Genomic DNA, 26,191 nt, shown 5'->3' with positions numbered 1-26,191 from the left:
AGTGTCCAGCCCGGCCTTGGACACTTCCAGGGATCCAGGGCAGCCACAGCTGCTCTGGGTACCCTGTGCCAGGCTCTCCATTTAACTCAGTGCTGGCCAACACACCAGAGCCATGGCTGCATTTACAGCTGCACTTGGAGCCAGATGTTGCTCTCTGTGCAGAGGTCTGAAGTCTGAGCCAGCTTTAAATAAAGAAATCTTACCAAGGCTCCCTCCAGACATGTGGCATAGTGGTAGCCACGTCCCATGATGAGGACAGACTTCTGATGGTACAGCTCTGTGGCCAGCCTCTGGATCTCATCATCCATGCTCAGCACTTCTTTAATCAAGTCTAGAAGGAAGGAGAACAACCCAGACTGAGTGTGCTCATGTGTGTGCCTCACACTGCACACCCCACTCACTCCTCACTCACACAGCCAGCGGTGACCTGTAAAACCCCTGGGCTCAGAGTTTTACTGGTCCCGTTTGGTGGCCTGAAGACACATGAGAGAACGTGGCTACAAGGAACTGTGAGAGCCTCACTGCCCTCCCGACCCCGCCAGCCCCTCTCTTCAGGCCCACCCTGCTGAGCTCCCCCTGCCCAGGGTCCTACCTGGCAGCCCCTTCAGCCCCCGCATGATCTCCTTGCGCCGCTCCTGCATGGAGATCCTGTCATCGCACATCATCAGGGCAAACATCACCAGGGACACAAACTGGCTGGTGTAGGCCTGGCGAGGGGCACGAGAGAAACGTCACTGCTGCACCAAGCAGGTGAAATCCTCGGCTCAGCTGAGCTTTTGCTCTCAATGTGACACCAAGTGGCAGCTTTGATTTCCAGTTAGCAGCAAAAATGAACTTGGGCTCACAAAGCAGATCTCACTTGAGCACGTTTCAGTGGAGGCACATGATTATCTCCTCATGCTCCAGGAGATTCAGACACAACATCCAAGATTTTATATTCTGAGATTCCTTGGTAATTGCTAAACCCTGTTTTGTGACCATGCCCATGTCCTCCTTTACTGCAAGTGACTCCTAAGAAGACTGGAGAGCAGCAGGGCACTGACTGGAGATGTTTGGTGGAAGCCCACGACAACCAATCTCAACCAGTTGGGATTGTTTTTGGACCACGCTCAGGGAATATAAAGGCAGGTGTGATTTCTCACCTCCCTTCTTTAAGAACAGACTCTCCTCAACTCCTCCCATCTGCAAGAACTGTCCCTGCCTTTGGGGGGAATTCCTGCACAGGCAGGTGACAGGAGGGCTCACATCAGGGCAGCTCTGGTCACAGGGACACCTGAGGGACACTGGAGCAGCAGCTGCATCTTGGCCTCTGAGATCCTCGCAAGACAAACGTTATGAAAAGGACTTGGGGCCAGCCTGGCACTGAAGTCATCCAGAGGCAACATCAAGGCGTGGAGTATTTTTGTCCCTTCCTAAGCAATGACCAGACAAACTTCCATGTTGCTGCACTGGAGGAGATTGAAATGGCTCTGAAGGAATCCGGAAAAGCTGCAGTTATGCTGCCTGGAGGGGTCTGCTATGGAATGGGAGCTCTCTGCTTTGTGCAGCTGCAGGGTGCAGAAGTCCACAGCACCCAGCAGCCACATTAACATGCCTGGGCTGTTTAGAATATTCTCAAAAGGAAGTTCTGGGCAACCTCAGGGCAGAAACTTTTCAAGTTCTTATTTCATATATGCACAGCTTTGGTAACTCCCCACATCATCAGAGAAAAAATCCCATTTATTTCCAAACTGTAACTGTTGGCCATGTGAAAACAACAGGGACAAACAGCTCGTTCAAGAGTTTCTTGTAAGAGACTCATGAATTTTCCATGATCAAATTCCCCAATGAACTATTAAACTCAAATGTGGTTTTTGGCTGAATTTATGTAACAGATTGACATCATCTTGCCTCTAAATATAACTAAACCAAAGCAGATTTCACCAAGCAGAAGCACTTCACCAAAATGAAACGCAGCAAAGTAAGTTATTTTATACTGTATCACACATAGCCAGAATAATCCTGTTATCTGGACACAAATGGTAGGTTTCTGTAAAAGACCATTCCCCCATTTGTTAGAAGTATAGTTTTAACATCCCATTTTCTTTGGTAAAGCAGAGCCAGTGAGGGAGTTACATGCAGACAAAGTTTCCATTATATTCTGTATTAATTTCCTTTTTCATCTCTGACCTTAGTTTAAACTGAGCCTGCACCTCAAGACAAACAATGGCGAAGAGAATTCTGTACTCTTAGGGAATCATTCCCTCTGAGACCTGTTCATTTTCAATGTTTAATGTAGTTTCCTTACATCATTTCATTTTTAAAAGGGACCAAAAAAAGCCCTCTGCAAGCTCCAGGACAGAGAACACCCAGGGTGCTGCTGGTCTGTACCTGCACAGCCAGCAGCAGCAGCAGGTAAACAGGGGGCCCTGTGACAGGCAGGCCTTTCAGGAGGGGTTCCAGAGGCAGGAAAATGCAATCAGGGAGGGCTGTGGGCTGTGGCTCACCTTGGTGCTGGCCACACCGATCTCGGGGCCCGCGTTGATGTGCACCCCACAGTCGGTCTCGCGGGAGATGGAGCTGCCCACGGTGTTGGTGATGCCCACGGTCAGGGCTCCCCTCTCCTTGCAGTACCGAAGGCACATCAGAGTGTCTGCTGTCTCCCCTGGAACACGGAGAACACAGGGAAGCACAGAGAACACAGGGAGGCAGAGGGATGGGTACTCAGTGCTGCTGCCACTGTGGGTGGGAAATGCACAAACTCCCCAAACAGAGCCCCAGGGTTTGTGCTCCCTGCAGCCAAGGAGGTAGAAGCAGCCACTTCAGCCCCAGCACACCCAGTTTGAACCCTAAACACAGTGACACTGTGACACTGGCAGTGACACTCAGAAAACACAAAACCTATCTGCAGGCATTTGGTGTAACGAAAAGCCAGTGTTCTGCTACAGCTTAAAAAAAGGCAGTTCACGGGTTATCCCTTTAACAAAAATCAACTTTATTCGTTTTCCTGGTTAATAAAAATTCATCTAGGCAGGGAGTTATGGGGGAAAAACACATTTCAGGGATGTCTTGAGCTGCTCATGGGCTGAGCTCTAGATGGGCTGTGAATGGAAGCTGCTGTGCCTTCCAGCTCCTGTCACCAGTTTGCTTTAGTCCTGAGAGGACACAGCTCTGAGCACTCCTGCACATGCAAGGTGACAGGAAAGAACAAAACACTCCAAGTGAGGTCGGTACCTTTGTCCTTAGTGCCCAAACCTGTCCTGCACAGTGCTCCACTCAAAGCCAGATGTGCAGGGTGGGAATCTACTCTAAAAACAGATTTATGGGTAGGAGGAACAAGGTATTTGAGCTCAGTGTTTACTTGAGGTTTGCACTGCCTGATGAACAAGATCAGGGGTTCCAGGAAAATCTTTGTTAGTTTGCCACATCCAACACTTGAGGGAAGGACAGAGCCCCTTGTGTGCCCTCAGGAGTGTTCCCTGTAGGCTGGGACAGGACTGGCTCTAAGGAACACAAAAACCTGTCTTCAAAAACCCAGGGAGAACCTGATCCTGAGCCCCCCACAGAGAGGATATTCTGAGATACTTCGTGCTGAAAAGAAAAAAATCACTACAGAGAAGAAAAAAATTGCTCCCAAAAGGGTGTTTTAACCTGTGGAGGCAAAGTACTGACTGGTTTTAGTGTCGCAGCTGAAGATCAGTCATGAAAACTTGAAATGCAACTAAGGAGAAAAAATGAAGTTTTGTATCACAGTTGTCATTAAAAATATGAAATATCTCATATAACTTTTTATGCTTCAGTGTGCCTTTTATCTCCTACTCCATTCCAAGTTAGTTGGATTTTTTGTTATTCACATCTGAGCGTTTCATTTCTTCTGTGGCTCCACTCCACCATATGGTGGTGCTTTAACTAGAGACTCAAACTGTTCCAAAGAAGCCGTGGAGCTGCCTTCATCCCGAGCTCAGCAGCACTCTGCAGTGTGCTGAGTGATGCAGAGAAAGGAAACAAAACTCCTGTTACACCTGTCAGCCACAGGAGCCCTGCAGCAGCTCCAGAGGAAGGGAGCAGAACCTCCCTGGTGCTCCCACCCCTGGAATCTGAGTGTCCTCCCTCACATCACCACAGACAGGCACCAAAACGGGCCCTGCTGCCTCAATTTTGGGTAGGAGGGAGTGAGGGCTGGGGAGGGGAGCCTGTACCTGACTGGCTGAGGAAGAAGCAGACATCATCCCTGAACACAGGGGTGTTCCTGTCCAGGAAGTCACTGGCCAGCTCCACCATGACAGGTAACTCAGTCAGCTCTTCCAGCACCTGGCGGGTCTGGCACAAGGAGGGGCAGGAAGTCAGGTATTACATCATGTTTATAAGTGTTTGCACAAAAAAAGCTTTCTAGCTGCCACATGCTGGAAAATATTACTGTTAAAACCCCTTGTGAGAATTAGTGCTGGATTACACTTTGCTCACTCAGTATTGCCCACACCCAGGTCACCAACAGCCCCTGTGAGAATCAACCTTGCCTTGGCACCACCACCACCAGCCTGTGAGGCCAACTCCTCCCTCAAATGGAGATTTCTCTTAAGTAAGTCTCACTTACTATATAACCCTCCATATAAATTATGGAATGCTGAGTGTCCTGTGTGTGTATCAGACTGCAGCCCAAAGAACTCAAACCACCACCCACATCCAGGCCAAGCCATCCTGGCTCCTGGCAGTCCCTGCCTTGCTGCAGTGTTTGCATTCTGCTCCTGCATCGCCCCTCCCCTGCCAGTTGCCTTTTTTAACAGAGCAGCTTTTATTTGCCAAAGCCTTCCACAGCCATGGAGGTCACAGGAACCACTTCCCTAAGTTCAGGTTCATCAGCTTTTATTTCCTCCTGCTGCTCCTCTGAACTGAGTCTGGCGTTTGCAGCTTTCACAACAGCCCTCCTTCATTCACCTCTGTGCACTTGCTTACTCTTAACCTGATTAAGAATCAATCCCTAACCTGAAATCAATCCTTAATCTGCTTGGCACACTCCATACACTCTCCAGGGAGGCCTCAGAGCCTCTTCCAGTGCCTAAAGGGGGACCAAGAGACCTGGACAGGGACTTGGGACAAGGGATGGAGTGGCAGGACAAATGGGAATGGCTTGAAACTGATGAGATTATTAGGACAAAACTCTTCCCTGAGAGGGCAGCCCTGGCACAGGCTGCCCAGAGAAGCTGTGGCTGCCCCTGGATCCCTGGCAGTGCCCAAGGCCAGGCTGGATGGGGCTGGGACCACCCTGAGACAGTGAGAAGTGTCCCTGCCCATGGCAGGGGTGGCACTGGGTGAGCTTTAAGGTCCCTGCAGCCCACTCCACTCTGATTCTGGCACTGAGCCCAGCACTCACTGCCACTCCTGCGTGGTAACTCGTGCCACAGGCGATGAGGATCAAACGCCGACACCTTTGGATCTCCTTGATGTGGTCCTTCAGCCCACCCAGGTTCACTGCGAGCAAGATCAGGGAGGAAGATCAGGGTGGCAAGGTAAGAGAAGTTCCCTCACTGGTGCTAACAACACATTACCATCTCCATCATCCACTGTGCAAAAAACCATCATAAAATGGGACCTTGCCACCAGCACATGGCATTCTGGAGGCACTCTGACACACGCTTCATCTCACACCAGCAAGGTTTCCATCCCCCACTTCCTCCCCTGTAACCACCACGGGTAACTGCTGGATACTGAGCTGTCAGGAGTGAGGAAGGCTCAAGCTCAATTACCAGTGTAGTCATCAAAGTTGACCCTTCCTCTCATCGTATTAACAACAGATTCTGGCTGTTCAAATATTTCCTTCTGCATGAATGAGCTGAAGTTACCTATGAAGAAAGACAGAAAATAAATCAGAACACACTACCTCCTGGTAACTTGAATTTTAAACTACCTCCTGGTAATTTAAATTTTTTTCCTGTGTATGTAGGAAAAAGCTTGGACCAGCCAAAGATGATTAAAGTAATACTTCTTTTTCTGCCTAAACATCAGCTCATGATGAGAGCTTGATTCAAGTTTCTGGAAGGTGTCAGTGAAGGGTAGATCCAGACTGGCAATCTGTGAGGGATCAGTCTTGGAAAGAGCAGATGGCTCCAAGCAGGAGGCAAAACTCTCAGCCCCACAGCTCTCCTCAGTAAGGTGCCAACAACTGCAGGGAAAGTCCCATTACATGGAAGGACTTGTTCCTCCACGAGGGTGATACAGCACTGGGCCAGGCTGTGGGACCTCTGTCCTTGCTCCAGACTGCACCGAGGGGGGCATGGATGGCACCAGGTCCTTCCACCCACCCCCCAGGTGCCAGGCAGCAGCTCTCACCCTTCATGATCTGCTGCAGCTCCATCTGCAGGGTCTGCACGGCCCGGCCCGGGTGGTCGCCAGCCGTGCGCTTGACGCGGTGGATGGACAGACGGCCGTCCACCACGGCCGCCACGTCGTCATCCTCCAGGAAGATCACGCGGTTGGTGTGCTCGATGACGGCGCTGTGGGGACACGGGGGACATCACACCCTGCTGCAGCCCTGCCTCTCATCCCACATGCAGCCCTGGGGTAGAGGAATCTCCCCATCTTTTAAAATCAGGCCATTCCTGTAAAGCGCATTTCCACCCTGCCAACGGAACGGGATTTTTTCCACCTGGCTCATTACTGATTTCAGGGCCTGCTTTAAGGAGAAGCTCTGAACTGCTCAGACAAAGCAGCGTGTGCAGCAGTGGGATCTGTCTGGAGCTGTGAGGTCAGGAGAGCAGGGATTTGTTTGAGGCAGGCTGCTCAAACACAGGAACAGGTTCCTTCCTTGGTGTTTCCAGGGATAAGCCATTGTCCCTCCCTGTACTTCACTTTGTCCCCTGTTTAGGCACCCAAGATCTGCCCAGCAGCACTCCCTGAAGTGTCACTGAAAAGCTCTAAAACCAGAACACATCAGGGTGTTCTGAGAATCTCCACAATTCTCTGATGGAAAGAGCTGCAGAAGACAACCACAGCGGTATTTTTACATTCCTGGAGCAAGCACTCATTTCTCTTGAACCAGAGAATCCCAAAAACTCTGCTAAGGCTGCTGACAAGTTGGTCTCTCCTCACTCCTCTGGGACTACAATGTGCCACCTTCAATGATGAAGGAACCGCATGTGTGCAGAGATCCCTGGAGAATCAACACAATTATCCTCATCATTAGCATCTGTCCTGATAATTTAGGTCAGTACTCTCTCAGGTTTCCTATCACTGGGGGATCTTACCAACAGATGAGCCTGAAGAATGGTAACACTCTATTCCAAGCCCAGTGTTCACTACTTTCACAGCAACTCTGTTTTGGTTAGTATTTGTAAAGTAACGGCCACATGCACACAATTTACTTTATTCACAAAGAAACCACAGCCTTCCCATCTCCTGTTCAAGAGAGCTTTAAACAGGATATTGCTACATATACCAGAGATGCTGGAAAACCCTACCTGGCATCAGAAGCAAAGTAATATTCCACAGCTTTCTCCTCCACAGGGAAGAGGCAGGTGGTACTGTCCACTCGAGACAGGTTGCAGCTTCCCTTCTTGTCTTTCCCTAGGAGACAGGAGGGTCAGGGGTTGCCCGGTGACACACCTGGGCACAGGTGACACCCAACAGAGGCCCCAAGCAACAGTATCAACATGAAGCACTATTTTCATACCTGCAGCTGGGCACAGCAAAAGAACAGCAGCACTTGTGCTGCTGTGCCCATTCTTAGTTCGCTCGCAAGGGTTTTGTTGCTTTTTAGTAAGTCTGCAAGTGTGTTACTAGTGCAGTTTGAAATTTAAAGGAAAGTAACAGGAAAAATCCAAATTGAAGTTTTGTGTGGCTCCCCTAGCAGAGAATTCAAGGTGCTTCAAGAGCAGCCACATTTCCCCATTAAACCTGCCCTGTTCCTCTCTGGTGAGACTCTCCTGAGACCCCAGAAATGGAGCAGCATTGCTCTCTTTGTCTGTTACTCTCAGCACTGCAGAAATTCTTCCAGAGCTGCCACCTGTGTGCCCAACCCTGCTCCCCTGAGCACTGCAGGTGGAACCCAAACCTACTTCTGTTTGGCTGAGCTCACTGGTCAGACAGCTCAGGCAATCCAGGATTAAGAGCTCAGTGTTGTTCCTGCACTACCAAACACAACCACCTCATCCTGATCAGAAAATCAGACCTGTGCTGTTGCCAGGGAGGTATCCAGGAGTGCTGGAAGACACAGGACTGAGAGTCAGCTTTGGAAAAATCTGTCCTAAAAGTTCAGCACTTCACCAAGGATCCTTTCTGGAGTACTCTGGCAATTCCCAGTACTGTCTCATCCACCTCCTCCAAACTGCTTCTCAGTGGTGAAGCTCATCAGGGATGCAGATGAGGCTCCCAACACCTACTGCTCAGCACCAGCCTCTAGCAATATTATTTGCCAGTCATTGTGCAGGGTATGGGGAGGGTGGGGGTGGATTAATCAGCTTATCTCCCAAAATGGGACTATTGCTGAAGAACAGTAACACTGAAGTTACTCCATTCTATATTTATTCCATAATCCTTATGTTGTTTCACCTACTAGATACTGATCTGATTCAGTGATGCAAGTAGAGCTCGTGGTGTTCTGATTTGCGCTTCCGCAGATGAAAATGTAAAGGAAAAATACTGCTTTCATGTTGATACTCAGTGAAAAAGGTCCACTAAGTCAGCGATTTAGAGCTTTCCAGTTCAGTTATCAAGTCAGTAAATGAGGAAAACAATTCCTTTCTTGTTGAGTTGGAACAGGACAGACTGATTTAGTGCTGAGAAGGGACAGAGCTGTAAGTGGCCACTCCCCCACAGAAGCACCCAGACCTGATCAGAACATGCAAATTTGGTTTCTCAAAATAGAGCATTTCCCTGCATTGGCTTTATTATGTTGCATTGCTTTCCTGCATTACAGATTCTGCACTGGAGGGTGTTTATGCACTGTGTGTGCAATTACCAAGGCTGGGTTGGGGAGTTGCAGTGAGCATTATTAGTTAGTTATGGGTTTCATTTCATCTGTGGATTTGTCCACAGATTGTCCATTTATCTATAAATAATCTGATTGTTGCTCTACTTCACCAACCCCTCATTTACTACAATTTAGAGGCAACACAGAAGGAACCTTTTAATCTCTTCCCTTCTGCACCAATGAATGGAGAATTAACCCAGGTACAGTAAAAATGGGCAGGGGGGGCAATTTCTCAGAAAAGCCTCAGTGCCTCTGAGAGCTGAGGGACTCGGGTCCTCAGAGCCCCTGGGAACTCACCTGGCTACAGAATTTTACTTGAAAAGCTTTATACAGAGAGAGGTACACTGGGCAAAGAGAAAACAAAATCTCACCTGATGTTTGGAGTCAGGTAAACCAGCTCCTGGCAGAGAACACAGTTCACCTCCCAACAAACCCAGGTCTGCTTTTCCTCCAGCAAGAGAGATCTCAGGTATTTTACCCAGGGAGTGCCTGAGGCCACTGAGCCTCTGCTGAGGGTGGAATCCCATTTATTTACAGTCACCAGCAACCAGATCCTCCCCCTCACAGAAAAGGGCTCTCCTGCTTCAGATATGAGCTTGGTTCATCCCATCATGTGATGGGCTGGCCTTTAAAGCACTTCAAGTGAGTAACAGATGCTTCTCCCCAATAAATGAACCGGGGAAGGAAGTCCCAGCCTCAGGCCAACCTTAGTGCTGCCACCAGAGGCTGCAGCTCAGACTCACACCACGGTCAGGGGGAGGACACAGCTCTGACAACCCAAACTCCAGAAAGAATTTTGGGCAATGCTTGCATTAGGATTAGTAGCAGCCTCCTGCTTTAGTGAGGTTTATTTTTAAGGTAATTCACTGTTTGCTTCTGTAGCCAGAGCTGCAGGAACACTCAGTACAACCTGCACTGTCATCAGTTTTTGCACATATGCTGAGCATTATGTCCCAATATTTGAAATGGGATGGGTGGATTTTCCTGTGTGTTGCTCATGGTGTTTCTGATCAAGAAGGAATTTTGATTCTCCCATGTGTTTCGCTACACTACACGGAAAGCAATAACCACATATTAAAAAGACAATGCATCTTGATCCCATTTATGATTCCTTTCCTAAGGAACTAGAAGATTTGCCTGAAATTTCAAGGGTTAGTTTTTTCTCTGGTCGGCACCTTCCTCCATTTTTATGGATATTCCATCAAAAGAATGATCCATAGATTGTACAGCTGAAAGTGCAATTGGAAAAAAAACCAAACCAAACTTGAGATAATCAGTAAAAAATACAGTGTTACACAAATACATTAACATTTCTGCTAATCATTCAATCCAAAGGCAAAGCTTCTGGGACTGGTTCTTGCAGCAGGGGATCAGCAGTTATTGTTAGGAAGCAGCAGGACAGGAGAGCAATTGCTTGGATCCCTGCACTGCTAAGAACACAAGCCCAGGTCCCAGGGACTGAACAGGTTCAGACCCCTCTGACAACAGTGAATTACACAGTCATTCTTAGTCATTTTTCATTTTCAAGGATGTCTGCGGTGGTAGAACACACACGTGTGAGAGCAGGATGGACACACCACATGAACAGACATTGTCCCACAAGGCATCTAAAAATGACATGGGCTGGCAGGGCAAGGTCTGTGACAGTGCCCAGCTCCAGCCTGCAAAGCTCTCTCATCTTTGTTCTTGAAAACCACCAGACTCACAAATGCCAATGCACCACACACAGAATAGAGACTTCAGTTTAACTGTACTGTTTAATTTATTATACTGAACTATTCCAACACCCTTGGGAGTGTCCAAGGCCAGGTTGGAAGGGGTTTGGAGCACCCTGGACAGTGGAAGGTGCCCCTACCCATGGCAGGGGTGTTGGACCAAGATGAGCTTTAAGGTTCCTTCTAACCCAAACCATTCCATGACTAGACTTTATTCTACCACACTAAGATGTGTTCTCCTTGCAGCAACTGGACATTAAAGCTTTGATTACAACACTAGAGGCCAACTCGGTGTGCAGAATGTGTGGTTAAAAATTTGCTTTTAAAAAAAGGTCTCTAACAATGACTCCATTTCCAATTTCCAGCTGGAAGCTGTATTTCAGAGCACACAGCCCGAGGGGAGCTGCTGCCCACTCACCTGTGCGGTACAGGATGGGGATGTGGTCGGTGGAGAGCTTGTGCTCGCTGCGCACGCCGATGAGCAGGGGGCTGCCTCGCCTGCAGGGACACAGGGACAGCCTCAGCACTGGGGACACTCCTACGCCCCACCCAGCAGTTCTGCCCCCCAGCAGCAGCTCAGCTGCACCAGGGCACAGCCAGAGCCTCCCAGAGCAGCTGCTGTAAACACGGAAAGGATCGCGGGACAAAAACCACAAGGACATGAGGAACCTGCATCAGGGTTAGACAAACTTCTCAAGAGTCACTGCACACCTGAACCAGGGACTGTTCCTCACTGTACATACCTACAGACAGGTTTTGGCACTGAAGTTCAACCCTGGTGAAACCACCCCAACCGATGCTGGTGTTTAAAAAGTGGGATAGAAAACCTGAACACGAGGCTGGCCCAGATTCCAAAGGCCAAGTGGAGGACTTGTCCAAGTGCTGTCACAAGGGCAAGCACAAAGAAAAAGGTAAAATCATCTCCTTTCAAATCATAACCAGAGGATACAGGTGTGGTACAGGTGCTCAGTAAGAAATTTCCAAAATATTTCTGGGAACTTTCTGTTATGATAGATGGAAAACAAGAGAAAGGAAATTAAAAACAACCACCCTCTCCCCAGCATATACAGCGTGATGAGAATGATCTCTACTCTGTCTTCTAACTTGGGGGTACAAAAACAAGTGACAGACAGGGTGCAAGAATGTTCCTTCCCACAACAACACTCACCTGGTACCAACTGCCTGCCCAGGGTAATGAACACTCTTGAACACAAGGGCAAAAGCACCTTCCTGCAACAAGAAAAACAAACTGTTTATCCCTTCAGCTGAGGCCCGGGCACTATTTCAGTGTTCCCAGCACAGAAAAAAAAAAAGCTCTCCTGTGTTTCTGTGGACACAGAAGAGACACCAAAGAGGTTTCACAGATGTTTCCAGAAGCGCCTGTAGCTCCAGGCCCCCCATCCTGGAAGGATGTCCCTCCCCTGAGCCTGGCAGCGCATCCTCAACCACAGAATGAGTCTCCTGAACCCCCAGAGAGACACTCAGACTCCCCTGGTTATCCAAATGGCTTCTGCTTTAGCTCAGGGTGAAGTGAGGGGACCCGCAGAGGCAAAGATCTGCTAAAAGAAGCATTAAAACTTCAGGGTGTCTGCTCAGGTGAGGTGCCACAACCTGCCAGCAACACGAGTTCTTGGCTTGTTCCTACAACAGCTCCTAGCAGGTAAACCACTCAAAACTCAGCTGAACCAGGTGCTGTGGGGTGAGAGGTGAACTGTGGTGGATCCTGCTCCTGCACACAACCACTCAGTAGAGGCAGAGGCTTCGCGGAGCTCCCACCAGGGGTCAGCAGCAATCCCGGATGGAGCTTTGGGAAGAACTGGAAGCAGCACGGACTCTCCCAGGCCGGCTCCCTCCCTGCTCCCACCACTCCAGGCAGGGGCTGGCAGTCTCCAGGTGCTGCCATGCCCAAAGACCGAGACATTTCCCAGATGAATACTGACAAATGTTCAAGAAAACCAAATGTACACCTGAGATGAACAGTCGGAGGCAGGAGAGACAAAATCATGTGCCCCAGAGATCCTGCAGCAGTGGCATGGCTGGTGCTGCAGCGCCCTGGCAGCACTGGGGTGCAGGGGTTGCTCCTAGGTGTGTGTACCACTGTGCCCACCCCCAGCTGCCCCCGTGCCCCCCACTTTACCAGCTGCTGGATGACCCTCTCCACCAGCGTGGAGAAGCTGATGTCGTCGCTGTCACGGTTGTCGTACATGTACTTGACCAGCTTGACAATGCTCTCTGTGTCCGTCTCTGACTCGAAGTCGTAGCCCTTGCTCTCCTGCAAGGACAGCCGGTGTGGGTGACCTGCCCTCTGCCCTCCCTTCCACCTTGCTACGCCCTCATCCTTCCCTGCCTCCTGACTTTTCCTTCCTTCCCATCTGTCCTTTGTTTTTACTACTCCCTTTCCTTCAACTTGCCTTTAACTTTTTCTTCCTTCTTTTTCTCATGCTTTTTCTTTTCTTTGCTCCTGCCTTCCTCCTTTATCATTCCTTTTTCCTTCCCTTTTTCTTGCCTTTCCTTTTTCCTGCTCTTCCTTTTCTTTCCCACCTCTCCTTTCCTTCCTTTTTACCCTCCCATACTGCAGTTGTTCTTACTCTTTTCTCCCTCTTTTTTTTTCCCATCCTTCACTCTGCTTTTCCTCTTCCTTCTACCTTCCTGCTTTTCCTTTTTCCTTCTTTTTCTCCTCTTCTCACACTTTCCTTCCATCCTTCCTGCCTTTTAAATTGCAAGAATGTGAGGAGAAGAGGAGAGGGCAGCGAGTGAGAGTGTGAAGGGAGTGGAGGAGTGTGAGAGTGAAGGAGTGCGTGTGAGAATGTGAGAGGGAGAGTCAGGGTGGGAGGGACACAGGGAGGGGTCTGAGTGGGAAAGTCTCAGTGGGAGAACGAGTGGGAGAGGAGGAGGAGGCAGTGGAAAGTGTGGGGTGTGAGCAGGGTGGTGAGTGTGAATGTCAGAATATGAGTGGGAGTGAGGTAAGGAGGGCATGGGGGATGTAAATGTGAGAATGTGCTCACAGTAGGAGATTCTGTGAGTGTAAGGGAAGGAGTGAGTGCAAATATGGGTGGGAGTGCAAAAATATGAGTGGGGGAAGATGAATGGAGGTGAGAGGTAATGTGAGTGGGGAAATCACTGTGAGAAGTGAGTGGAACAACATGAGTGAAGGAATGGAAGAGTGGGAATGTAAATGGGAAAGTGAGAGTGAGAATACAAGAGGGGGAGTGAGCTGGGAAGGGTGTGAGAGCAAAGGGGAGTGAGAAAGGAGGGAGGGTCTCGCCTCCAAGGGGTCACTCACCAGGAATTTCTGCAGGTCCTTGTAGTTGGTGATGATGCCGTTGTGGATGACTATGAACTCTGGGGACAGAGGAAAGGCCCTGCTCAGCCCCGTGCCAGCCCCAGCCTGGCAGCAGAGCCCACTCATGTCACTGTGGGACAGGCCCTCGGCAGAATAAAGCACATTTCCCCTCCTGGTGCCATTCTCTGTTCTGTCCCCCTGGCATGGCTGGGAATGGGGGGGATAACAGTGACGTGGGTGGTACCAAGGCCACCCAGACCCTGCAAAGCCTGTGGAGGCACCTGAGCTTCCACCCTGCTGGGAGCAATGAACTGCACGCTGCTGCTGCTGCCAGCTGAGCACTGCTGTCCCCTGGGCAGCCACACCCAGCACAGACCACCATGACAGCCCCAGGCTATGACAGCCCCAGGCTATGACAGCCCCAGGCTATGACAGCCCCAGGCTATGACAGCCCCAGGCTATGACAGCCCCAGGCTATGACAGCCCCAGGCTATGACAGCCCCAGGCTATGACAGCCCCAGGCTATGACAGCCCCAGGCTATGACAGCCCCAGGCACACCAACCCTTTTCCCTATAGGGATTAGTGAAAAAAAAGCTTACAAAATTCCATTCCAAAGAACAGCCATCCCATTTCCTTCTCCTCCTTGTTCCATGCCTATGCAACCATCCAAGCCCTGGGCACCCACCCCAACCCTTCCTGGGACCCCTCCCTGCAGGGAACACTCCCCGTGGATGGAACCCGAGTCCAAGCCCTGGGGCTTCACCACAACTGCGCTCAGCACCATAGCCTGAATGGACCCAGTGCCTGTGTCCAGCAGCCCTCCCGGGACATGGAGGAGGCAGAGGCTCTCCCAGAGGCCCCAGGAGCTGCTGAGAATGCTGGGGAACACTGACCATTGTTCTTGTCGGAGCGCTGCGGGTGGGTGTTGACAGGGTTGGGCTCCCCGTGCGTGGCCCAGCGCGTGTGGGCGATCCCCAGGTGAACGTCAAACTCGATGTCCAGGTCCATGTCCTGTTGCTCTGCAGGAGAAAGTTTTAGTCCTGAGAGGTTGTCCATATGCCAGGTCAGGCTGTGAGTCTCACCAGGCCTCAGGGACTACAGGACAGCAATGCTGACAGGGCCAGCAAATCCCACAGGACACAGAATCCCAGAGTTGTCAAGGTTGGAAAAGACCTTTAGGATCATCAAAGGCTGACCAAAACCTCAAGGGGTTTCAGGCCAGGGCAGGTGCATACAGAAAACAGCCCTGCATTCCTCACTCTGCCCAAACAAAAAGCCTTTAAAGAAGACTCCAACCCTGAGCTGTCCGTCAGGGGTGCTCCCTGCTGTCCTGTCACCTGAGCCAGCCCCGCACACCACCAGAGTTACTCATGCATCCCCAAACCCCCGCCTCTCCAAAGTCTACCACGAGCACGAATATTTTTTTGGAAAAATATACCCCTCTTACTCCACAAGTGTTTCCACAATCTCCTTAAAACTGTGTATCCTGACACTTTCTTGAGCAGGTAAACCTCCCTTCAGAAAGTCCTCTGTCCATCTCCAATTTCTGTACCACACACCCCACCTTGTCTGGGCTTTTTGGCTCCTGGTTTACACTAAAATTAGACCAACCCACCTCCCTCCGGGACACTCAGCACACTGTGCCTCAGGTGAACACAAGAATGGGTTAAAAAGACTTGAATTACACCAATACGGCAGCTTCTGAATGTGAAGCTGAGATCCTGACTGCTCTGAAAAGCATCTCCCTGCCCTCAGACAGTCTGTATTCCACTTCCAACAACTTTGTGCATCTTTGCATTGAGCTCAGATTAAATGAATTAAGGTTTAAAAAAAGGGAACAGCAAGAGGCAGAAAGAGATGCAGAAGCCCTTGGTGTCTGCAGTCCCATCACTGTGACAGTGACACACACCAGTGCCCTCCTGAAGCCACTGCAGAGCCCAGGCCCGCAGCAGGGACGGCTCCAGCTGGGATGAGCTTTACAAGGGAATATTTAAAACCCAGCTGGGGAGGGTCCTACAACATTTCTCCTTCTGCCCAAGCTCTAGGTCTTGATAATTATCTCCTGCTAATTCCTCTAGCTGGAGCTCAAGGAGATTTTTGGTTGTTTGTTTTGGAATTTTTCTTGTCTGTTTTCCACGATGTATTTCAGGTCTATTTTACTTTAGTAGGATGCCACTCATTTGTCTTGAAAAAATCAGGATTTCTCTGTAACTTCACACCAACAATCACAGGATCACCAGGCTCTTCACAGTTCATCCCTGAGCACTAACACCTCTTGCTCTTTACACAAGTTGCTTGGAAATTCATGTTTGTGGGTAAAACAGGTGATACTCAAAACACAAACGAGGTGAGAGGACATCTCAAGGGAAAGGAGGAAAGGGAGATACATACTGTGAACCTCTTCATCCAGAGCCTTTACTTTCCCCGTCTGCTTGATAATGTGGATTTTGCAAGCATTGGCTTCCCAGTCCTTGTCATTTCCGCCGTCCAGTCCCACACCTAAACACCACCGTGCAATGTGCATAAAGAGGGTCAGGTGCAGAAGTTATTACAATATTTAATGTAAACAAATTCTTCCCTTTTGGATTCCTCCTGAGCCCTTTCTCCAAAAGCTGGCCTGTTGCATAAACGCAAGAAACCCCTTAGATAAGTTTTCCCTTTGTCATCTTGCCAGTATTTTTAAAGCTTTAGGAGAATAAAACAAAACATTAAGAATGCTTACAGAAATCTGTATATTGATGTTAACCTCTGACCACAGGCACATCCAGTTTGTGTTCCAGCTTTCTTCTAAAGCAGAAGGTGGGAGAAACCATTCACCAGGAATGGTGACAGGACCAGGACAACCATCACTTAAAGCCCAAATTCCCAAAAGAGTTCAGAGAGAGTTACCTGCAGAGTCATAGCCCCGGTACTCCAGGCGCTGCAGCCCCTTGATGAGGGTCTCCAGGATCTCCCGTCTTGTCCGGGGAACATGGTAGTTCAGGTAAGCAAAGATGCCTGTATGGGGAAAAGAGAATTATCTTACACCAAAAGCACAGCTGGGGAAGCTCTGTGTGAGCACCAGGTTCCCACTCCAGCAGTCTGTGCCTGCGGGAAGCTCCCACTGCACTCCCAGCTCTGCCTGCTATAACCAAGGCTCAACAGAGACATCACTGACAGTCAAGAGATTAAAACTACCCAAGAACACTGATAGCAACTGAGCAGGATAGGCCTGGGCAGGATGGGAGAAGGAATTTCCATGTAAGGTGGATCTATGCAACAGGATAAGCTGTCAGGAGACAACACAGGGCACAGGAAATTCATCCCTGCAGGTGAACAAGTGGAGGTTCCCTCACACGGAGCTGAAGAACCATCAGGGAAAGGAGTTCTTCCTCCTTCTCTTGGAGGAATAGCTTATTCCAAGTCCCTCCCACAGACTCACTAAGAAAAAAATATTTTCACTCATGCAAACTAAGACTCCCAAACTAATGGAGCTCTCTTTTTCCTGTAGGTTTCAAAGGAAGAGGAATTGTTGCTTCTCTTTTTACACAAATTCCTCAATTTTGAATGCCAGCTCTGGCTCAGAACAATTCTCCTTGGTGCCACCATGGAGCAGCAGGATGAGAAGACATTTACTGGATGCTACAAATATCCATCAAAACCTATAGCTTCACCTAGTGACATTTGAAAGGAGAAAATAATCTGTGTGGAGTAAAAGCAAGTCCAGTTTCACACAAACATCTATCTGTGTAACTGACTGTGAATTCCAGGTTTGTAATTTAAGAAACTTTATCAAACCCTCTGGAAAATAATGAAATTCAGTCAGACATATACAGACACAAAGCCCTTTTAAACACGTCCCAAATCTTTGATATTTTCCTGAGGGTGCTGCCATGCAGCTCCCAAACTTTTATTCATAGAGTTTTACTCCCAAGGTGGCTTTTGGAACATAAATCCTTACGTTTACTCACAGAACATTTGAAAAACTGCACTCTTAAGCTGTTTGTGTTTTGGAACTAAACTAAATAATTCAAAGTCTGTCGATGTCTTTATTTTATAAGTAGAAGTATGGGCTGCTCAATGTTGAGGGACCATGGACAGGTGTCAGGATAAGTTTGTCCTCAGCTTCCCATTCCCGTTCAAAGTTACATCTTCCCACAGCTGTGCTGCCAACAGAGAACACCACAACTTGCTGATTTTCTTCCATACTGCTGGAAAAAAATCAGATGGACATTCAAGTGTCCCTCTTTCTTAATCCTAGTCAGATGAAGGAAAAAAAATGAAAAGGAGCTTTTCACTTTGTTTCTTAAGCTTCTGCCTTCATTACCCCAAACCACCTGTAAGATTATCAAGACCAAATTTATAAAAATTCACAGTTCCATTTCCATTGCTCCTGACATCCCAAACCAACAGGGCACACAGGGCTGCTGCTGTTCTGTTCAACCTGAGTGTTGAATCCAGTAACTCCATGGACAGGGTGAGCTCCTTCTGCACAAACCTCCCTATCCACAGCTCATGGTGCAGCAAACAAACCCCTGAGAGGAAGGAACCACCTCTGCTGTGCTCCAAACCTCTGAAGGATGCTTTGTCCCATGCTCTCCATGTCCAAACCCTCACCCCACACCATCCTTCTGGGAAAAAAACCAGAACAAAAATAACCAACAACCCAAAAACAAACAAACAAAACCCCACCCCACAAAAAAAAAGTTTTCCAATTTGAGTACTTTGTTCCCTCTGTTTCTAAAAACTGCCAACTTCAGACATACAGCAGCCTCCCTGTTCCACCTGAGCTGACTCCAAGCAGCTGAAGGACAGCATGTTTCAGAGCTATATCCTGGATGCCTCAAACCCTTAAATGGCTTGCAGGTTTTACAGCAGGAAGGAGCACAGAGCAGATCGCTTTGTTAGCAGGAGTGGGAGCAGGCCCTTTCCTTGTGCAGACACCCAGAGCAGAGGCAGAGCCACACACAAAACAAATGCACCACAAAGCAGAGAACCAGCACGTGGGAACTCCTCCAAAGGCAGCTGGGCTGTCCCTGACACCATCCAAAGTACAGCTACTCCAGAGACTCCAGAACCAAGGCCAACCTGAGTAACTATGGCTCATGAACGCTGCTTACACTTTTCCAAATTAGCCAAACCATTTGAGTTGTACCCCTCTGAGTTTTATGTACCTCGGATCCCATTCCCACCCAATCCCTTGGAGCCTCACACCTCGCTCTGATGCTGCTGGGCCCTCCATGGAGCTCTCCAGAGGCACCTACAAGCCCTGCACCCCTCAGTGGCATTTCAGGTCCCCTGCCATGGGACAACCACCCGGGAAGTCACTCCAGGGCACAGCACCAAAGGCCACCCCAGCGGGATCACAAACAGGGAGCCACGAGCAGTGCTGAGGTGCACTGGGATGTGAGCACTGAATTCCTTTTGCTGCGGCCAGCCTGGCTCCTGCACATCCTTCCCACAGAACAGCACCAGCGTGAGAGGCACAAGGGCCCCATTGATGGAGCACAGACAGGGCCTTCCTCCCAGCAGGGCATGGCCGGGACACGGACGGGACAGACTGCAGGGAAAGGCTGGGGAGGGAGCATGGGACACCTGTGGAACATGCCAAGAGGGGAGAACTCCAGGGGAGGTGCAGGGGAAGCAGAGAACACCAAACTCACTTTGTGTGCTCTGCCACATCACACCTGGCTCAGCCAGGCTGTGTCTCCAGCCTAGGCAGGGAGAAGCATGTCCAAAGGGTGTGAGGGAATGGACTGGGATCCAGGGATGAGGAGTGTGAGGGAATGGACTGGGATCCAGGGATGGCAGGGATGAGGAGTGTGAGGGAATGGACTGGGATCCAGGGATGAAAGGTGTGAAGGAATGGACTGGGATCCAGGGATGGCAGGGATGAGGAGTGTGAGGGAATGGACTGGGATCCAGGGATGAGAAGTGTGAAGGAATGGACTGGGATCCAGGGATGGCAGGGATGAGGAGTGTGAGGGAATGGACTGGGATCCAGGGATGAGGGGTGTGAGGGAATGGACTGGGATCCAGGGATGGCAGGGATAAAATAAAGGGTGTCAGGGAATGCTCTGTGACCACGGGATGGCTTCTGGCAGAAGGACTGAAGCTTATTCTGAACCAAAAACTGGCTCCCTCCAGAAGGGTTGACTTTGGATACCTCCGTTAAATCTGAACCCAAAACAGACAGTGACATGAGAAGTTGTTTTCTCCACAGATTTCAGCAAGTTCAGCCACACCTGAACTAAAAAAAACCCAACCAACAGCCCAAACCCTGACTCCTTGTCCCAGCTCCCAAACGCTGGCAGTGTACAACAAAACAGGCACTAAGTGGCAGTGGCCTCCCCACAGGGACAGGTGGCCCAGCTGGGAGGAGAGGGAAAAACCAGTGTTTATCCCTGCCTGTACTGCAAACATTAAACACCCATCCAGAAAGGCGCCAACTTGGCATTTGTCTCAGGCACCGAAAACAGCTATTAATTACAGCATAATTATATTAAGATTATTCATGAGGTCTGTGGAAAAAAAATGAATTCAAGACTAAGTATGCCATGAAAAAAACCCTAACCCTCCCCAAAAAAACAACCCAAGGAATTCGGTGCTTCTCAGAAAACAGAGACTACGAAAATTAAAGAAAACAGAAGAAATGCAAACACAGAGTTAATGCTGTCAAGTATGGACATGCTCTTCCAAAAAACAGATCCTGGGAGATTCAGTTTTGATTCAATTCAGCTTTTAAATCCTGAGAGGAAAATAGCTAGAATGATAATGGAAATGCCACTGGGAAAATCAAATTCTAAGAACTCATTTGTGAGCAACACATTCTACAAATGAGAAGGCAAGTAAGACAGGGAAGTTTAAAACTCACCTTGGAGAAAACAGGAAAAATGAAATAAAAATAGAATATGCATAAATGATGCATCATTAAAGTAAAAACTGAGACAATAAGGCTGCTGTAAAAGAACACAAGTCTTCCTAAATGCATGACTTACTAATCTGCAGGCTAAAATCCAATATTTGAAGGCTTATCACCCATTTGTGATACTTATCAGAATGAACTATGTGTTAATAAACTTCATTTATTGGAAATATTTACAAATGTGCTTTATTTTCCCCTTTACAAACATCCTGTAATGATGTAATTCTTCATAGTCAGGAAAGTTTGAATCCCCATGTAGAAAACAGCCTTTTTACTGTCTCTTAACTACCAGATCATTCAGGAATATCTGAGCAATCACACCTTGTAACCACTTCCAATTTTAAGTACAGTTCCACTGCCCATGACAGAAACACTGACGAGGAAAAATAGATGCAAAGTGCTCTTGATACTTCACTGATCCAAGAGTATTTCTGAAAAATGTTTCCTTCTCCCAGCAGTCACCCACAGGGCACTGAAGAGAGAAGTTTTCTCTGGAATGAGACCTCGAGCTGCGGGTCTCACGTGTGTCACTGTGCAGTGAGGATCCCCACAGCGCCCGGGTGACACAATGTCCCTTCAAGAAAAATCCTCCTTTTACTCAGACCAAGTGAACAAAGGGTCACTTCATGCAGCCACAGAAGGCAGCTGAGGCAACACACAGAACACACAACTCTACATCCCAGCTCAGCCCAGAAAAAGCCTCTCTCACACATCAGACACATTTTCCTCTGAGCCACAGTGCCCTGTTCAAGCCTTGCTCTCTCCCTCCCTGAGCTGATATTCAAATCAATCAACAGCTCGAGACATGAAAAGACATCAAGTGCACAGAGCTTTGTCAGGAGCCCTCTCAGGAGTGACAATTCCTCCCTCAAAGTGACAGTTCTTTGAAATTACTCAATGGAAACATTGTTTCTGATGGAATCCCAAGGCAAATCCAAGGAGTTCCATCAGGGTCCCACATGGTGCACCACAGCCCTGGATGCCAGGTGCTGAAAATGCACAAACTTTGAGCAGAATGTTCCCCAAACCAGCCCACCATGAGTTTCAGGTCCCCAGCAGACCCGAGAAAGGAGTTTTGGTTTGAGTGCATATTTAGATGCCCTTCCACACAATGCTTTCAGCAATAACGTCACACCTGCCCTCTGTAACACTGCAGAACGAGCCAGCAAGAGGAAGCACCCCAGAAAACCAGGATCTGTAATGACATTTAATCACCCTGCCTTGACGAGCCCTGAGCTGGCATTGTTCAAGGTGAAATACACGTAACAAAAAAACCAACCCTGAGAACTTCCTTCTCATCCAGCACTGTCTGTAATTGTGAATTCCCAGCTACAAGAGGAGAGCAGCAAGGACACTGCAGGAATTCCTACCTGGCAGCCTCAGAAAACATAACACCCGTGTCTGGAACACACTGACACACCTCAGGACCAGACACCAATGCAATTCAGAATTAGAACAGCAGTGACACTTCACAGCATAATAAAACATTTCAGCTACCAACCTGACACAGGACTTTGCAGGTGTGCACTGGAAAGACCAATTCAAAGCACGTCAGCTTATCAGACAATTCTTGAATCATACTAAGATCCATAGTAATAAGTTCTCTATGCATTTCTCTCAAGTGAAATGCCTTGAACAATATAATCTAGAATATAAAACATTTCCTTTCTTGCAGGTTTGCCTTACATGCCTTACCTGGGGAAACACTAGAACAGGCATTCAGCTGCTTCTGACACTCAGCTCTCCCATTTTAATGAGCTGATTTTTAATACTCAAGTATAACTCCTAGGCCTTCTTAACACCATCTACGTAAAGAATTCCCTATAAAGAGTTGGTAATTTTAACAGAATAACATTTTCAACAAACGGACATTATTGACTTCTAAAGCTGAGAACTTTATTTTCCCTATGAACTTCTTTGGAGCTCAGGTTCCTTAATTTCATGGCACATTCACAGGCAAATGGAATGAAACACCCCTTCCAGGTAAATTACTGTCCCAAGATACATTTAAGAATTGCTTCTTGCAATCCTTTTCCTACAAAACTAAAAAAGCCCTCTGGGTTTACTTCCAAATTCTTTTTCCTGTTACACTTAACTCATTTCCATAGACCTTGTTATGAGTATATCCACCCGGCAATTCCAAGGAATCCTTTATCCCATAATTGCTGCTCAGCCCCACTGGAGGAGCTCCTGTTGCTGCTGCCCGGCAGTTCAGGGAGGTGCCAGTGCCAAAATATCCCCTTTTCTGCCCAGTCTGAGGAGCGCAAGGTGAGGCCCAAGCTCGCTGCTGTCATTGTTGTGTCTGGGAGCTGCACAGGGCAGAGCTGACACTCAATTCATCACCTCCAGGCTGGGAAAAAAGCAAAACAGAAGAACATCCACTCCGTGGGGATACACATTTGTCCACTGGACACCTCTCTCGCTGCCCACGCACACAGCTTCCTCTCCAGCTAGAAAGGGCAGGATTTACTGCCCAGAGTAAACAACCAGAGCAGCAATTCTAGGGACTCACTGTGGGCCACAGCCCCTGCTCCACGCTCCACTCCAAGGCAGACACAGGTGTGACAGATGTGGAAGGGCTGAAATGTCTCCACTGACATACACGTAATCCCAGAACTAGAAACTCAAGTCTTTCCTAAACCCATTTTTATCTTCAGTAATCAGTAGTAAACCAAGACCTAAATTCAACAATTCCTTTTTGTCATTAAAACCGGTCATGGCATATGAAAGGTTTACTGATTTACAGAACGGTCTATGGAGCCTGGCTCCCTTGAAAAACCTGTTTCCTGAACTATTTCACAGATGCCATTGAACTGGTTTGGTGCACTTGGACCAAAGCACACCCAACTCATACCTAGCCAGGTGTTCAAACTGCAAGTGTCTAACACACAACCAAGGACAAACCCTCTTTTTCACTAACATTATTAGAAAAAAACCCCAGCACATCTAAACAGTATTCATAGCAGGCACCAAGGCACTGGACTTTGAGGCTCCCTTCCTTTACCTGTCCAGCAGCATAAGCCCATCAGATCATGGGGTTTTGTAAGGTCATAAACCTGAACATCAGGCTGAAAACACCGTGTTGATAATTTCAGTCTGGAAGCTGCTAAAGCTCTTCCTTCAGTGTCACAGACTGAGGTATCTGAGAATTCAGGTAACAACAGCAGTATTGTCATATTTATTTCTTTTAAAACTCATCTTAACAACTACCTTTCTGTGTGAAGTGAACTGGATAAAACTCAGAACATGGATGGGCACCAACCAGACAGCAGGGCAGGACAAAGCAATGCTTACCCATCTCCACTCACACTTCCACGACAGAAATGTTGTGTCTGAGGGCTCAAACACCAAACCAGGCCCTGCAGCTGCCGCAGCCTGGGAAATTGGGGCCCTCTGCTCCAGACAAACCAGCAGCCACTCTCACTCCAGGATACATCCCCAACTCCCAGAGCAACGCTCAGCAAGCGAGACAATAATCCCTAATGCTTTCCTCACTCTTTCCATAAAATGTTTCAATATCCAAGAAGAACTTCACTTCAGAAATAAGTTAAACCCTGAACACAACTGAGTAACTGTCCAGTGTTTTCAGGGCTTATCATGGCAGAAAAGACAAAGAGCAGAATGCTAATAATGCACATTTCAAAGGCTAAACCTCAAATAAGGCAAGTAAGAGGCACCAAAACCATCCCCAATCTTGCAGCAAGCTATTTATAATAATTATCCTTTCTATTCTTAGCTTTGCTCCACTTTTTACTTTTAACACGAATTAACACAGTGTTAAATATGAGCTGAGGTATGAGTCTGATTCTCCACAGCTTGACAGCTTGAAGGCAATGCTGGTTGGATCCCACAAAAACAATGAGAGAAATGGCAACTTGCACATTAAGTGTAAAACCCACAATCTCGCTGAGAACATATTATTGCACACAAAAATACAGGGGGAAAAAAAGAAGATAGTGTGGAAAGAAAACAGGAAAATCCAGCAGATCAGTGTTGCATAAATTTCCATGGAAAAACATGAAGGCGACGGGATAGGAAGAGAAAGGATAAATGACATTCCTGTGTGTAAAGGATGAGGCAGGGTAGCTGTATTGTCACGGGAAGCAGAGGAAGGCACGGAGGAGAACCAGAACCAGCCCTGGCCCGAGCTCACCCCGGGCTAGGGCCGCGCTCGGGGCACGGTCCCGGCACAGCCGGGCCAGGCCGGACCCACGGCCCCTCTGTCCCGAGTCAACCCCGAGCCAACCCGGACCGACCTGTGGCAAACAAATTATCGGGAACTGTAACGCCTAAAAAACACCACCACCGCTGGCACCCAGGCTGGGAGTGGTGACTCCGATAGGACCACAGCCACGGCTGGGAGCCAGCGGAGCGCCCCTTCTCACCCGAGCCGGGGCTCCCCTGAGGCACAGCGGGATTCCCCCGGCCTCGGGCAGGGAGTCCCCGGCAGCACCGAGCCCACCCCACCGGCACAGGGCGCAAACCGCCCGCTGCTGCAGGGCTCGCACAACCGGGGCACCAGCCCTTTGTCCGCTGCCGCCACATCCCCTAAGTCTGGGGACAATTCGCCCCTTAAGTCACTAACACGGTGCGAGCCGCCTCCCCGCGGCGCCGGCATTCGGATAACGGGGCCGGGCCGCCTCTCGCCACAGCCGGGGCGGCGGTGCCCTCCGTCCCCGCCCGGCCGGGTCCGCGCCGCGGCCACACAACGCCCGCCCGGGAGGCTCCTCCCGCCCGCTCGGAGCCGGCGCGGGCCCTGCCGTGCCCCCGGCCCGGTGCTCACCGCACATGGCGCGTCCCGGTCCGCAGCCGCGCTGTCTCTGCCGCCGGGGCCGCGCCCCTCGCGCCAGGCCCCGCGCAGGCCCCGGCCCGCCCCGCCCCGGCCCGCGCCCGCCATTGGCCGCGCCGCCGCCGCCCCGCCCGCCCGCGCCCGGGACGTGGCAGCCGCTGCCGGGGCCGCGTCCGCCGCCGGGGCGGCCGGGCTGACAAAGCGGGGACGGGCACCGGGCGGCGGAAACACCCCCGGGGCACGGGGATGGGCCTGTTCCCTGAGCGCCCCGGTGATTCCCAGCCCCGGGCTGGGGGGAGCCCTTTCTCCGACCCTTCTCCGGAATTCCCAACCCCAGACCGGGGGCTGCGCGTTCTCAGACCCTTCTCGGAATTCCCAACCCCAGACCAGGGGCTGCTCGTTCTCAGACCCTTCTCCTGAATTGCCAGGCACCGGAGGGGATGGGCCCCCTCCCTGAGCACCGCCGCCGACCCCGGCCAGGGATATGCTCATTCGCAGACCATTCCCGGGAATTCCCACTCCCAGACCAGGGATTGCTCGTTCCCAGACCCTTCT

General features: G+C 49.5%; 1 protein-coding gene across 4 annotated transcripts in view; it reads right to left on the bottom strand.

The window, feature by feature from the left end:
- GFPT1 (glutamine--fructose-6-phosphate transaminase 1) overlaps positions 1-25,756 on the bottom strand; it is a 35,326-nt gene extending 9,570 nt beyond the window's left edge. For 2 of the 4 annotated variants that reach the window (XM_063420785.1, XM_063420784.1), the window contains exons 1-17: positions 25,631-25,756; positions 16,833-16,940; positions 16,335-16,442; positions 14,837-14,962; positions 13,943-14,001; positions 12,797-12,931; positions 11,828-11,889; positions 11,078-11,157; positions 10,120-10,173; positions 7,434-7,539; positions 6,307-6,470; positions 5,724-5,819; positions 5,351-5,448; positions 4,179-4,299; positions 2,487-2,644; positions 593-707; positions 204-331 (exon numbers count right to left, since the gene is read on the bottom strand). In XM_063420785.1, coding sequence (XP_063276855.1) covers positions 204-331; positions 593-707; positions 2,487-2,644; positions 4,179-4,299; positions 5,351-5,448; positions 5,724-5,819; positions 6,307-6,470; positions 7,434-7,539; positions 10,120-10,173; positions 11,078-11,157; positions 11,828-11,889; positions 12,797-12,931; positions 13,943-14,001; positions 14,837-14,962; positions 16,335-16,442; positions 16,833-16,940; positions 25,631-25,637 — 1,725 coding nt within the window. In that variant the 5' untranslated portion in view covers positions 25,638-25,756. The remainder of the gene's footprint in view (positions 1-203; positions 332-592; positions 708-2,486; positions 2,645-4,178; positions 4,300-5,350; positions 5,449-5,723; positions 5,820-6,306; positions 6,471-7,433; positions 7,540-10,119; positions 10,174-11,077; positions 11,158-11,827; positions 11,890-12,796; positions 12,932-13,942; positions 14,002-14,836; positions 14,963-16,334; positions 16,443-16,832; positions 16,941-25,630) is intronic. The other 2 variants (XM_063420787.1, XM_063420786.1) reach the window with 1 other exon arrangement.
- Positions 25,757-26,191: the final 435 nt, after the last annotated feature.

The sequence above is a fragment of the Prinia subflava genome, chromosome 32, assembly GCF_021018805.1.
Source record: "Prinia subflava isolate CZ2003 ecotype Zambia chromosome 32, Cam_Psub_1.2, whole genome shotgun sequence".
Lineage (NCBI taxonomy): Eukaryota > Metazoa > Chordata > Aves > Passeriformes > Cisticolidae > Prinia > Prinia subflava.
Note: the sequence above shows the minus strand (reverse complement) of the source record. Positions and strands in the feature narration are given on the sequence as shown.